At 44.8% G+C, this 15,712-nt stretch overlaps 1 protein-coding gene across 1 annotated transcript; it reads left to right on the forward strand.

Moving 5' to 3' along the window:
* The first annotated feature begins 1,149 nt into the window (after positions 1-1,149).
* Positions 1,150-14,280, forward strand: LOC142882007 (cellular retinoic acid-binding protein 1). Its single transcript, XM_076016445.1, has 4 exons — positions 1,150-1,404; positions 4,430-4,608; positions 10,946-11,059; positions 13,944-14,280. Exons 1-4 carry the CDS (start codon positions 1,335-1,337, stop codon positions 13,992-13,994), a joined length of 414 nt encoding a protein of 137 aa, XP_075872560.1. The 5' UTR covers positions 1,150-1,334; the 3' UTR covers positions 13,995-14,280.
* Positions 14,281-15,712: the final 1,432 nt, after the last annotated feature.

Consider the following 15,712-nt stretch of genomic DNA (forward strand, 5'->3'; position numbering starts at 1 on the left):
CTATTACACAATACATTCTCAACCAATTGCAATATTTAATTAATTACAAATCCTACAATTTTGACCTTTCATTCAATGTGCAATTATTTCCCCATAAATTTGCTTTTAAGTCCTGGAAAATTATTTTATTGTTTTGTTTTTTTTTTAAAAAGAATTTGGTCCAAAGAAGCGATATCAGTGTGTGCTGTGAGTCAGCTGTTGAACTGCAAACATTAGAACCAAGTTGACTATTAAAAAAAAAACAACAACATAAAAAACGGTATTTTCAGTGCTTTGTTCATACTCAGTAGCAAATGACTTTGAGTGAGCACAAAACATTGTCTTTTTGGACGTTTGTGCTTCACCTTTCATCAACATTTAAGTTATTCAAGACTTTATAGTTTTCCATCTGTTCTCGTCACAGCTCACTGATCTCTTCGCCAAATGGATGGAACGTGTTCAGGGCAGCGGTGATGGCTGATGGGTAATGGAGCTACAGCACTAAGAAGGTTTGATGTGACAGACTGTAGAAACAGGTTTCAAATGAAACAACACGGAATCATGTTTTTGTCACCACCACGGTCACACAATCAATCGGTTTGAAGATGTTGTGTCTTTTGTTGTCCAATCAAAACTCTGAACACCAAAGTCAGTTACCTGCAATGAGGAACGTGGTTGTTTCTGCTCTGGTCTAACAGGACTTGTTCTGCTTCACATTTCAAATGTTCCCTCCAGACGTGTCCATGAGCCTGTCCTTGTATTTGGGAATCATCTCTTCCTGTCTGCTGACTTTGGGCCAATAAAGATGACTCATCCAAAACTTTAAAACTGTGGCGTCAGTTTCGAAGAGGTTTTCACTCGTTTAAATCCCTCCTTTGTTGCCCACTTTCTCGATCCCAACGTCTCCATGCACATTAATGTGTAAATCGTTTGACATGACAGGAAGGAATGTGAAGGATCTGATTGTTCTTTGGTGACGGAGAACAACACAGTGAAAGTAAAATGAAAACTGTTCCTCCCTGCTGCTGCTGCTGCTGCTGCTGCTGCTGCTGCTGCTGCTGCTTTAGTGATGGAGCAGCTTTAAGGGGGAGGGACCTGCTGCTGCTGCTGCTGCTGCTCCATCGCTATAAAGAGTGCTGCTGCCAGCACGCCGGCGAGACGCCGGAGCAGCGACAGCGAGTGAGGAGCACACAGAGCAGAGGAGCCGGAGCTGGAGGAAGAGGAAGAGGAGGACAAAAGCACAGAGACAGAGAGGCTTCACAACGAGGAGCAGCAGCAGGAGCAGCAGGAGCAGCAGGAGCAGCAGGAGCAGCAGCAGTCACAGCAGCAGCAGCAGCAGCAAACACTCTGCAGAAATGCCCAACTTTGCCGGCACCTGGAAGATGAAGAGCAGCAAAAATTTTGATGAACTTCTCAAAGCCCTGGGTAAGAACCTCCCCTCCTCTTCCTACTCTTTCTCTCCTCCTCCTCCTCCACCTCGTCCTCCTCCTCTCATCCTTCTTCCCCTTCTGTCTCTCTCCCGCTGCATCCCTGCATGAGGTGAACAATCCATCATGTCCAGGCAGAAAAGGGCTTTTCTTGTTCTTGGAGAATGCTGCCTGCGTTGGACTCCCAACAACGCGGCATTGTTGAGAAGAGGAGCTCCCAAGGAGAAAAAAAGGAAGAAGGAAATAAAGAAAGAAAGGAAGGAAGGAAGAAGAAGTGGAAGTGTTGGGGTCTTGCGGTGGGAGATGTTGCTGAAGGGGAGCCTCTCGGTCCTCCTGGAGATATGAGACAGTGGATGTTGAATTCCTGCCCAAACAGACGTGGTATTGTTACATGATGGCGGGGGAGGTGGGGAGGTGGGGTGCGGTGAGAGAGAATTGCGGGGGGGCACAACATTATTCATGTTAAGCGTTTAAGTAGGGCATGTGTTTGTGCGCTGCCAGGGTGCTCTAATCTCCGTCTTCTCTTCAGCTGCTGCTGAACTGATGAGGCAGTGAAGAGTTTCTGATCTGGACCCGTTAAAGTGGGTCACTCAATTGTGTTGCTGGGCATTTGGTCACGCCGGGGGGACGGCTGAGACAGACAGGACCCTCCGACAGGCTGAGGGCTCTGTGGCGCAGCAGCAGCAGTGAACCTGTTGAGAGACGTGAGGCTATTGGCTCGCTGTGAGTCTGGACTCGGTGGTGGAGATGGAGGTGGTGGTGGTGGTGTGCTTCTGCCATCGAGAACGGCTGCTTAATGCGTATTGCATGATAACATGTTGTTCGTCTGATAAGCAAATCCAGTGAGAGAGGAAGAAAAACAAGTCAACTAAAAACTACTGACATGTGTTGCCCCTTTTAACCCGTTGTTCCTCTAGTTTTTTGTTTTTTTTTACAGCCTGTTGTTCCCATCAAACCCACGAATGATCTTGATTTCAGATGCCAGTCAGACGTCTGCGTCTGTTTTCAGCTGAACAATCTAGTTGTTGAAGGAAAATACAAATTTAAGATAATAATAATAAAATAATCAATTGATCAGTGAATTTGACTCTGTTTCAATGTAAAATGTCAAAGCTATAAAGAGGTTTAGGTTGCAACACCAACTTGAAAGGAGGAAGGAGGTGGGGGTCTGTAGTTTAGTCCCTCTTCAGCTTGTGAAAATGTGTTGTGTGGAAATCATCCCCTAGTGAAGTCACAAAGAGCGCTGCAAGCCCACAGACTGGCCCCGCCCTCCTTTTGTCCTGTTGTCGCTCAGTTCAGATCAGGAAGAAGAAGTGAAACAATGATATTTCTTGTGGGAGACTGTAAACAGAGGGCTAAGCCGACTGACTGTTGAAGGCTCGGTTGAGGCTCCACTGGACTGTGAGGTGCAAAGATCAGAAGTTGCTGCGGCTAAAAAGTCCTTCAAGGAAGCAAAGTTCCAAGGAAAACTTTGCTTCCAGGGTCGATTTGGGGCTTTGAGCCATGAACCAGCCAGACAGTGAGACAGTGGGACCTCCTGGCCCGGCCCGGCCCGACCTGGGCCGGACCACCCCTTCCCCTCACACAGATGATTGTCCACCAAGAGAAGATGTCACATTTTTTAAAGAGGCTGACGTTCATCCATATTTAATGCAATGAAAAGACATCAGTGATGAAGGGCGGGGTCGACCTCAGATGAAGGGTTTCATGTCTGGGCGTTGACCAAGTCATTCAGTGTGTGTGTGTGTGTGTGTGTAGGGGGGGCATTGGTTCTGATTGTGATGCTGGATTCTGGTTTTAGGGAGGAGGAGGAGTGGATAGAAGCAGGAGGAGTAGATGAGAGGAGGAGAAGATGAGAAGAGGAGGAGTGGATAGAAGGAGAGGTGAGGATGAAGAGAGAAGGAGTTGGAGGGAGGAGGAGAGATGGAGAAGATGAGAAGATAGGGGGAGGATAAAAAGGTGAGGAGAAGAGGAGGACGGGGAGGAGAGGAGGAAGAAGAGAGAAGGAGTTGGAGGAGGAGAGATGGAGAAGATGAGAAGAGGAGGGGAGGATAAAAGGAGAGGATGAGAGGGGGACAAGAGGAGGAGGGGGAGGAGAGGTGGAGAAGATACGAAGACGAGGGGAGGATAGAAGGAGAGGTGGAGAAGAGGAGGAGGAAGAGAGAAGGAGGAGGAGGAGGAGGAGGAGAGGTGGCTCCAAACGAGACACGTCAAAGTGTCGCCAGCTCAGACAGAGTGAGAGGAAGGGGGCGGGGCCAGCCCTGCTGTCAGGACCAATCAACAGGGCTCCTGTCAGACGTGGACAAATCAGCCCTGACAGTTTCACAGAGCTCTGTCCCTGCAGGAGGTTCCGGTGTCTCCACCCTGGAACAGCCACGTTAGTCATGTTCCTCATGTTCCTCATGTTCCTCATGTTGCTTATGGCTGTTATGAAGGTCCATCCACCTGTCTTCCAGATTGAAGGTGTGCAGTCTGGACAAGATGGAGGGAATATTCTAAATGTTAGTGTCTGCTGTCGCTTTGCGACTTCATTCCTCCTGCCCTGAAACTGGATTTGTTTGACACGAGCTGCACATCCCTGCATTCAAATATTTTTTTTTTTTTTTTTAAATATGCAATATAATACAAATTACGATGAAATTCCTTCCAAAGACTGAAATATCAATTGTCATTACAGAGTAAAGGATGTAAAACACAACAATCAATGGCTGTGCCTCATGTTCTTCATTTGTTCATCATCTCTCGTTGATCTTGATATGTTGTCTCAGACAAGCTCCCATTGGTGGCAACTCGTCAGTGACATCATCACCAACCAATCAACTGAGTTTCAGTTCCATTTTGGGAATAATTCCGTTTTATTACATATGAGTCACTCTAAATTATTACATCCGATGACTTCACCGGTTCAGCCCAATCAGATTAGAATAAGGACGAATATGAAATAATCAAATGGACAAACATGAGTTGGAACACGACTGACCTCTGACCTCTGACCTCTGACCTCTGCCCTCTGCGGTGGCCAGGCGTCAACACCATGCTGAGGAAGGTGGCGGTGGCGGCCGCCTCCAACCCTCACGTGGAGATCCGGCAGGACGGTGAGCAGTTCTACATCAAGACGTCCACCAGCGTCAGAACCACCGAGATCAACTTCCACGTGGGCCAGGAGTTCGACGAGGAGACGGTGGACGGCAGGAAGTGCAAGGTCACAAGACACTCAATATACATACATATACAGGGGTGGCAAAAGTATTCCCATTCTGTACGTCAGTAAAAGTACGGTTACTTGTGAAAACAATACGCTGGTAAAAACTAACTGATTCAACTCCTTTACTCGAGTCAAAGGAGAAAGTAGAGGTTCTGAAATGTACTTGAGTAAAAACTATTATTATTATTATTTTTTTTTTTTACTTTTCATGTTGTTACCACTTTTAATACAAAATAACCAATAGCATTTTCCACATTTTCAATTTTCTTTGTGCTGAACGCACTCCCTCTAAAATATGATCCACTTTTATATTTGACTACACGGCAGCGTAGTTCAAGTAACTCCCCCTTCAAGCAACTACACTGATTAAAAAGTGAATTCATTTGAACAGAATATGTATCCTTTAAACAGTTTTAAACACAAAAGTAATGAGAATTAGTTTTTTCAAGGATTACAAAGTACACATATTTGTGTACACATGTAGGGTATAAAAGTAAAAAGTTCTAAGAAAAAGTAAGGGTGCCTGAAAAATGTACATAAGTACAAATATATTGTACATATCTGTCTATCTATCTATCTATCTATCTATCTATCTATCTATCCATATATATATATACATATGTGTGTGTGTGTGTGTGTGTGTGTGTGTGTGTGTGTGTGTGTGTGTGTGTGTGTATATATATATATGTATATATATATATATATATATATATATATATATATAAATATATATATATATATATATATATATATATATACATATATATATATATATATATATATATATATATATATATATATATATATATATATATATACATATGTATGCTATGAAAACTATAGGCCATATAGATAGATAGATAGATAGATAGATAGATAGATATGTACTTATGTACATATATATATATATGTATATATATATATATATATGTATTTTCCAGCAGGAGGCGGCTGAGCTGTGAGTGTATGAGCAGGTTTCCTCCTCTGATTGATCTCAATATGCTGCACCACATCGCCCCCTGTCTGGTCATTAGATGAAGTCAAGTGTTTGATTTCTGACGCTGATGACACTGTAGGAGCCATAAGTATAGAATGCTTATGTTTTGTGAGTGCACTTCTTCTGACACGTGGTTAGTTGTGTGTCGCTGTTGTGTGGGGTGTAACCGCAACACTATATAATGGCCCTCACCTGTGCGCCTCTGATGGCTTGGTGTGTGGTGAGCGTTGGGGGTGCAATCTTCTGCAGTTTGTTTCTTCCTGGTTTTAGTGGATATCCATCAGCAATTGGAGGTGAATGTGATAAAAGAATAACGCAGTTAAATAGAAGCTTGAAACAAGACTGGATTCATTTTGCATGCGTGTCATCAATTACTCCCGTGTTTAGCCCACCGCGGCTTATTGACTTCATCATCATCATGCTTCGACTATCATCGAGATCCTACATGCCAGGTCTTTCCATCGGGTCCTGTCGGCCACTGCTGCTCCCAGTTCTTGGAGCTCCAGTCCTGTGTGTCCCTGGAGATTGAGTCAGGATATGTATGAGGCCTCCCTTATTGACTTATCCATCACCAGTTAGCCGCAATACATAAACCCCTCAGTCCTAAAAGTTGAGTCCCAGTCCGGCTCCGATCTGTGGTAGAAGACGGACCACTTTATTTCACAGTGTGACCTCACAGGAAGAATGAAGACCTGACAGCCAGCAAGTCTCCTATGACATCACTGCAGGTAAAAAATAGATAAAAATAGAATAAGGCAGGAAAAAAGTGAGAATCAGGACCTGGGGTTGTTGACATCACAGGTGATCCATCATGCACAGATCCCGACCTGACGCGGAGGTTCTGCAGGGTTCAGCTGTATGCTCGTGATTTCACAGGTCTCTCCGTCAACTCGACCCTGAAGCCCCTCAGGTACAGAGCTGAAAAGCTGGAGCTCCTTTAGGTTCAAGCTGAGGCCCTGCAGTTCCTTCGTGCCAGAGCTGAGACTGAAGACAGAAGGACTGGCAGGGACAGTAAAACCAGACACTGCTTAAAATCAATGCAGTGATTCACTGCAGGTTTGAAGACAAATTTTCAGGAAAGCACAAAGCACTTCTGGGTATCCAGTGATCAAAATGATTTTGTCCTTTTTTCAAAAGTGTCCTCTGAGACAATCTTGCAAGACTAGAAAGCAGAAAGGTGGAGAGATTTTAAAAATATATTCGGAGAAGCCAAAAGATTTTTGTCTCCACCTTTAATCTGAGAAGTCGCGGGGGAGACGGCGTGACCTAATTCAGCTCGCAGGAGACAGCGTGGTCCCGACTGGCTGAGCCCTAGGGCATGCTGGCTAGTGGGCAGTTGGGTCACACGACGTCTCGCCGCTGTGAGACTGCCAAAGGAAATTGTGGCAGTTGAAGCAGCAACAGAAGAACATTTTTTCCAACTGTCTCCCTAAAATTGGAAAAAATTCAAGGTTTGATCCCTGCTATCCGTCATTTCATTGTCACACTTACACATTGTGCTGTGTTTTCCAGCTGCAGTCATCATTCCTCTCGCTTTCATCAGACCTACTTTTTCCTTTTTCACTTTGCCTTTTTCCCTCCATCGTCCTGAAATGTTTCCGCTGCACTGTTCGTAGATCTTCACAGGAGTGTTTGGGATGGTTCTGGACCCGGGCAATCCCCAGACGCCCGCCTCCCCTGAGCCTTTTGCCCTGCATTAGATCAACGTCTCAGGAGAAAACTCGCCCTCATGTCTGCCTCCACGTCTGGAGCCGACTCTGCTGCCAGCCCCTGGCTCACACTGTCACAGCCGAGTGTATCTCTTTTGGAACTCGGGCTTTGTCAAATTCTGACAGCAGGGCAAAACATGGAATATCGTTTCAAATTAAAAGAAAGTGATCAGAGAGAAAGATCAACGTAAGAACGACGACGCATTTATGTGCAAACGATAACACATGATCATTTCTTTTAAGAACACCGCGTCACATTCATATTTTTCTTTCCTGTGGCCCCATCATTAAGTGACATCACAAAGGGAATATTTCCAGATATGTGTCTTATTGTGCACTTTCTTAAAAAAAAAAATGAAGCAAGCAAAACAAGTAGAAAAAATTTGCTGTTTGTTGACAGACACAAGATGTAAATCGTCATTTGATAAAAGAAGATTTTTCACAGCTTGGGACCTAAAACACTGTGAAGCCACAATCAGGTAGATTTAATTCAAAAGCAGCTCTGATCATAATAGCACACACCTGAAATACTAATCCCTGAAACCAACATCAGTCCATTTACACTTTGACCCCTGAACTTATTAGACTTTGTTGAGGAAGTTTCCTCCCTGTTGTGAATTTAGCGGCGCTTAAAGGGATTACAGGCTGATCTGTGGCTGCTGAGGGCCAGAGGGCTGATTAGCAGCGGCGCTAGTTGAAAAAGCTAGTCTGTGCACAGATCAGGCGGCCTCTTCTCACCTCCAGGAAGCGAGAGCGGTAAGCCACTCCCTGTCAGCCTTCCTGTGAGGCACCGATTGGTGCCTGCTGTCACTGACGCAGAAGCAGGCTTCCAACACTCCTGAGCTAAACCTTAGCAGCTGAAGCTTCTGTTTCAGAACTCTTGCACATCCACGTTGCCAAGTTCGTCTCCGAACTGCAAGCTCTTGGGTGTACTAAACCAGCAACGGTCATTTTAGTTGGAACGAAAAGCAGGAAGTGGCAGCTGCAAGCTGCCACAGAAAGCTCAGAGGAAGAAAGTAGCCTACGAGGCTAACTGTTGCTCTAGAAACTAGCATCGGTGTTGCATGGTACCATTTGAACCATGAGCATTTTCACAAGGAGAGAGGAGCAAAGAGTGACACTTGAGGATTTTCCTGGATGTAAAAGAAGATTCAGAGTCTTGTGTGTGATTCCTCCGTGGTTGACAGAATGTCAGCAGCCCAGATGAGCTAATCAAGACTGTGTTGGAAGAGAGAGAGGACAGAGGAGGACTGATGCTCTCACGCTGCTGCTCCTCCAAACACACTCAGGGCAAAATAATGTCTTCGGAATGTGCAGCATCATTTGTTAAATCTGCGCCTCAATTCTTTCATTACGTTTTCTCACCAGCCGCTGTTTAAATTAGGTTGGTGATTGATGGCGAATCAGCTCGAGTGAAACCTGTGCAGGGAAGAGAAAATATTGTCTGCGGCACTTTGAAATTGCAATCCAAAGTGTTGCTGTTTTCAGCACGGTGCTGGAGCCACAAATTGCATTTACCTTATTCACCCTGCATGGCGACAGTTTTCATCTCAGTTGCACAGGCTTGTTTCCCATCTCACTAGAAACACAAACCTTCTATTCAAGCTTTCACACTGCAAACTAACGCTTAACCCTCATTTTCTCTTGCAAAAAGGGAGATGAAAACTTCCCAAGGACACATTTAAAAATGGGTGCGAGCGTTGACAACTGTGAGTTCGTTCAGAGAGACTTAGTTTAGTACGCTGGAGCTTCTTCGACAGCAGTGTTGTAATCCAGCCGACTCGGTAGATTTGAGTTAAGACGATGAGGAGAAACTGTATCTCCCATTTTGTCAGTAAACGGTGCAAGAAGAAAGTGCTGGGAGGGAGAGATGGAGAGGAGAGACTCGTATGAGGAAGGTGGCGCGTTCACACCGCAGGAGGAGACGATGAGACCGGAGAGAGAACAACTGTTATTTCAGACCAAGGCAAGAATCGTCGGCAAATCCAACGAAAAAATTGTTGAGCCAAGCAGGAAATGAGCTGCTCTCCCACATCTGGAGACACAACAGAGTCACTGTGGTCCGCAAGAGACAAAGACAAGGCAGACAAGGCTGATGGTGTGATAAGTAGAGCAGTAAGACTGCGTTTACCCTGAAATCTGACTGAAACAAGTCGAATACGAGCTACAAAGACTCATTACAAATTAGCTGAAGACACAGCGACTCTTTCTCTTCTCTATTGTCTGAGGACAGACAACAGGTTTTGTCCTGCTAGCGTCTACCTCTTCCTGTTTTGGCAGCTGAAGCCAGATAGGAAGGTCGGAATCAAGAGAGGAGCTGCAGGCTGTTTCCAGTCAAGACTCAAGATGTAAAACTTGACTGTAACTTGGACTTCAGAAAACCATTTTTCTAATCTCTGTCTTGACTTTGAGCTCATATTTGTGAGACAAAGCCGAGCCCCCCTCGCCCCCACACCCCTAACACACACCGCCCAACCCCCCCACCCCCTTTTATCTCCAATAACCTCATCATATTTCACAAAACGACAACCTGCATCTCTAACGTAACTGGCGTTTGTGAAAACGGTCAAACTTTTGAAATGTAAGCGCAGTTAATGGATCCAGGACTTATGGAACGGATCAGTCCATTAACCCTCATTAGTGCTACATGGCTAACCTCATCCAGGACCTTTGACAACGTCTCCACTGTCTCGGTGCCAACTGGACTCTTTGACTTTGGCAGAAATTAAACCTGGTGACAAGGTCGAGGTCTGATGCTAATCCTGTTAGCGTCATTTGAAATATTAGTCAGGAATAATTTGCAGACTACAAGGTTTTTCTTTCTTTTTTTTTTACTTTCTTCATGGTTTCAACAAATGATCCTCTTGTGCTACTCATTCATGTGTTGCCTGGTGCTGTTAAGCAAAGGGGAAATGTGAAAACACAGACAGCATCATCAAGCGAGCAAATCAAAGAATCCACCTGCTGAGGAAACTAAACTCCTTCAATAACAGCGGACATATTTTACGCACTTTTTTTTATCAATCTTTTATTGAGACTCTTTGAACTTTTTCTTTTATCTGATGGTTTGGAGCTCTGACCATGCAGAATAAGAAATGTCTGAATGACATCACTGGAGTGTGCTCCAAAATTATTGGTTTCCATCTTGAAGACCTCGGCTCCCTCTGGAAAATGCGGGTGGTCCAGAAAGCAGAAAGCAGAAACAATCTCATCTAAACCAAGTCCCATTGTGTACTGTGATTTTAAGATCATGCCCTCGGGGCGGCATTATTATGTGCCAGGGAGGAAAACAAACCACCATGCAAATTCTTTCAGCCATAAGGCAGCCAAATGAACAGTGAATTGTGATGATTGATTTTTATTTGCGCCCAGCCCTGCTCTGCTGTCACTGAGGTGACCTGACTGTAGATGTTAACTGTGTGTATCTCTTGTCTTATCCTGCATCATTGTGTTGCCTTGTCTTGTCTTGTTGTGTTTCTCCTATGGACAGGTGACTGTAAAATGAATTTGCCCTTCAGGGATTAATAAAGTAATCTGAATCTTAAGTTTCACTTTGAAGCCCTCGGCTCCCTGATTGTCTTCAGACATCATAAAACTTCTCCCTTTCCTGTCGTCCCTCCACCTGCAGAGCTTCCCCACCTGGGAAACCGAGAACAAGATCTACTGCAAGCAAACTCTGGTGGACGGCGACGGCCCCAAAACCTTCTGGTCCCGAGAGCTGCTGGGCGATGAGCTCACACTGGTGAGCTCATCATCTCACTAAAATCCTCCTCATAGATCACTGCTCTCCATTAAAGTAGGAGAAACTGTTTGCTTTGGTTTGTTACTTGAACTCTGAAGATGATTGAAGTCACATGACCGGCCGAGGTCCTTCATCTAGAGCTGCACTCTGGGCGGCGAGAGGTTAAAACCCGACGGGTCGCTGATCTGTATGGTCGCTGTGTTGTGTGGCTCAGTTCTCAGGGAGACTTGAAAGTCGAATGCATTAAGGCTTTTCCAGCAGCTACTGTGCTCTGTTTGAGAAATGGTTAAATGAAAGGAGGCAGGGATTGCATGAAGTCACCCTGGAGATTGGTTGCTAGAGGAAATGAGCGAGGCTGTTTTTTCCCAAGGAGGGGAGCTTTCTTTCATCCACCCCACTGAGAGAATGAAAGGAGCAGAAGAGAAGCTGCCTCGCTGCCTCTGCAGTAATACCCCGAGAATTTATCAAGATTAATACGGGCAGAAGTCAATGGGTCCAAAGCCCCGCCGGCGATGAGCAGAGATGTTGCTGGGGACCATGAGACGGAGGTTCTCACGTCGCTCCCAGGCTCCACTCTGTTAGTAGTAGTATCATCTGTTAGATAGATTATATAGATAGATGAATCCTTTATTAATCTCCAAGAGAAATTTGCAAATTCCTGCTCCACCCTCAGTCTTCTGAACGCTTGAAACAACAACACAGGAAGATGTAGAAGGTGAAGTTGAGGCCACTGGACTTTTGCGATCTTAAAGACGTTTGGAGGCATCCTCAAGAGAGTCCAGTGGCCTCAACTTCACCTTCTCTACGTGGGGACGACCTGGACGACTGAGAACCATCGCAAACAACAACACAGGAGGTTTGGGACGATAATCCCAGGATGTTTGTGCAGCTTCCTCCCCCGAGAGCGGAGAAGGTCCAGAGGAGGTCAAGGTCAAAGTCAAGGGGGTGCTAGTGCTCCATCACGGTGTCACCACCTTTGTGACCAGGCTGCGATGCGTTCATGGTGGAGGATCTGGGTCGCTTTTCTCACCTCAATTTTCCCTTCGGTCACGCCATGGTCGGCCTGCAGATGAACCACGATCACAGTCCAGCAGAGCAGCTCTCGCTCTTGCACCTTTTCTTTTCTTTCAATGGCTCAGCTGGGCTCAAGTCTTTCACTATGAGTTGAAAAAAAGGCTCTTCTTGTTGTCAGGATGCAGATTTTGCGATCACATTAAATTCCACAAGATGTTACATTGGCAACGTTAGCTGAGCAATATTAAATCACATTACAGAAGCAATATTACATTAGCACCTAAATGCTAGCCTGGGGCTTCTGGGAAGAGAGGAAGCTGCAGAGTCCAATCGGTTTAAAAACAAACAAACAAATAAATAAATAAATATTTTTGCTAGCTAGTTGGCAGCTAACATTTTGTAAACTGGATAACAAAGCGTCGTGTAACTCACCATCCAGGTTCTGGTCTGACAGAAGAGTTTTCCAAAGCTTCTGCTTTCCCGGCCTGAATCCATCTTTAGTTACTGTAATTTAGTGACAACAGTAATTTTTGTAAAGTTTAAGATTAGATTAGATTAGGTTAGATTAGATATTGGTCAAATTATAAAATGCAATAGTGGATGTTTCAACTTTGGTCACTCATTTGATCTCAGTAGTAGAAAATAAAGGAACAACACGCATTTCTTTTGCAGGTGTCATTGAGCTTGAAACAACTTCAGTTGCTGAAAGCGTCAAATGTTAACGTCCCGAACCATTTGTTGGTAATGTCAGTTTCATAGCACAACCAAAACACTAAAAATAACAAAATCAATGAGTTTCTCTGTGGTGAAGGACTCGTTCACACAGCTTCTGTCTTTTGAGACAAGCGACAGCACAAAAACCAACAGTGGCTGAATATGAATCATATCAATCCCTTTCCAAAAACGACCCCAAGTAATCCACACGGGGTGGCTCCAGATCACACAGCAGCGCTCTGATTGTCTGTAAGTGGGCCACATTTCCATAACATTTGCATGATCCTATTCATTGGTTGAGTCTGAAAACACTTTGGGGGGCCACAGTAGTGGTGCAGCCGAGAAGAACGTGGAAAAATGACGGAGAGTCGCGAGCTAGAGTTAGGGATAGAATTAGGGTTAGTAGAGTTTGGGTTAGTAGGGTTAGGGTTAGTAGAGTTAGTAGGGTTAGGGTTAGTAGATTAGGGGTGAAGGTTAGGGTTAACTGCCACCTGGGTGTGCGAAGGGTAGAAGGATAGAAGGATAGTCTCATCAGCAGCCAGATTGAGGACATGAAGTTTTCTGTTCTAACATGACTGGCACATCACAGCCCATTCCCACTCTTCTTAAACCAAGTCACGGACACGCTGGGATTTTTCAGGCCACGTCTGCATTTTGAAGACTACTGACCAGCCATATACAGAAATGATAATAGCTTTAAATGACGTGTTGTATAGCAACCTTGTCAACCCTGAGAAGGAAGTCTGTTGGATGAAGAGGAGGGAAATATCAGGACTATCAGGACCTCGGGACTGATGACCAACCGTGTCAGGCAGTAAACAGTGATTGCTGACTCTGGGGTCAAACGGGAGTTGGCAGCTTGGGCTGCTATTCTACAAACATCTCCAAATATGTGACAGGAAGTGGATGGACTGTTGTGTCCAACAGGAAGTGGATGGACTGTTGTGTCCAACAGGAAGTGGATGGTATGTATGCATCGTTCGGAACAGTTTGCTCAGACAAGCGGTCGCGTTGACAAAATCCACTGTTTTACATTTAAACGAGTGAATCACTTGTTACGACTCATCAGCTCCCTGTCATCTTGTCCCAATCACATCTTTCATTTAGTTCTGCAGTCTGTCAGGTGTCTGAAACCATCTTTCCGTCTCCTCTTCAGATCTTTGGGGCCAACGACGTTTTGTGCACACGGATCTACGTCCGCGAGTGAAGTGCAGCAGAACTTGGGTGACTCGCTGGGTCGGAAACTCAATGGGACTCCATCCGCCACGCTAACAATGCTAACAAAGCTAACAGAGCTAACAAAGCTAGCCACTTCTGCAACATACCCCTTGTTTTTTTTCCGTCAGCAACCATTGCCATCTAGTCCCCACAAACGGTAGTACAGCCTCAGTATGACCTGTAGTGTCTTGTGTTTGTGTCCCGAGTGCAGCAGCTTGTCCACAACCCAGATCAATTCATATGTAGCATTTAGCCATCGGTAGCGTCACATATTCATGCTCAGCAACAGGAAATAATAATAAAAAAAACACATGGAACAAAAATATATGGCTCAATTATTTTTCTTAAAACGTTTTTCTTGGTCAAAGTACTTACATTTTGTTTCAAGTTTAAAAATATTTCATTTTTATAATCAAATATTTTAGCTGCTTGGTTGGATGACTGGTTGGATGACTGGTTGGATGACTGGCTGGATGACTGGCTGGCTGGCTGGCCGCCTGCTGCCAGGCTTCGGTGCCTAGGCTGCTGGTGAGGTGATGTCATGGCTGCTTTTTGACCTGGTATTTCCTGGAGTTTCCTCCTCAGTGAAGCTCAATGGGCAGGAAGCAGGCAGCTGCGGCTGCAGTAGGGCCTCTAATGAGCTGAAGAGCTCAATGAACGACTGTTGCTGTTGTTGCTTGGTTTGTTCCTCTCTCCTTTGGCTGTGTGGGAGCAGGGCCCCTCTGCCTGCTTCCTGCCCCCCAACAATAAATATCTCGTGGCCACGCGTTTATTATCTCGTTGGCACGATACAGTAATGCGTGGCCGCACATTATTATTTTTTTCCCATCCATGTCACCGGGGGGCTCCGTAGAGTTGACAGCTGCTCTCAGAGGACATTTACTTGTGTGCAGTAGTGTGTATTGATCATCATATCAGGTTAATATAAATATTTTCTCTTTTATAATATATTATTATAGATCATCATCATATTATAGGAAAAAGGAAACACAGGAGCCAAGTCTATTTTATCATCCTTTAGCTTTCTTTCAAATGTAAACAATTTGACCTGTTGCTTTTGTAAACTAATAATGATACATTGCAGTTATAAGTGGCTTTCTGAGCACTCACAGACACTTTACAAAGATAAAACAAATAAATGTAGCTACAGAGAAAAGCAACACACAGCAAAGTAAACAAATCAATAAATTCATTAATATTAGATAATAGATTGGGGGTTAGATTCACTAACAGGTGAACGTGGGAACATGTGACATGTGACATGTGACATGTTCTGAATATGAAGAGCAAGAGAGGATGAAAAGGTCAAGATCAAACGTGTGTGTGTGTGTGTGTGTGTGTGTGTGTGTGTGTGTGTGTGTGTGTGTATGTGTGTGTGTGTGTGTATTTGCATGCGCGTGTCTCTCGGCTTGCTGCCACATCGAATTACCCAGAGTGCTTTGTGCCTCTGATATCCCCTGTGACTTCAGTCTTGTGATATATTTAGTCACACTTACATTTCAACAAACGGCTGCATCACTAAAAGGAAGCTGACACACGACCATAACCGCCGGGCTAAAAATAGGAGCGAAAACAAAACACATGTTGGCACCAAGTTTCACGACATTTTCCACAAATATGATCAAATCCATCGAAAGCTGCGTCTGATGTTTCACTTCAAGTTGTAAGACGTCAGAAAGTTGAATTTCTGTCGTCAAATGACACGTA

This window comes from Nelusetta ayraudi, unplaced genomic scaffold (assembly GCF_046127955.1).
Source record: "Nelusetta ayraudi isolate G7.1 ecotype Tasmania unplaced genomic scaffold, CSIRO-AGI_Nayr_v1 ptg000228l, whole genome shotgun sequence".
NCBI classification, from domain to species: Eukaryota; Metazoa; Chordata; class Actinopteri; order Tetraodontiformes; family Monacanthidae; genus Nelusetta; species Nelusetta ayraudi.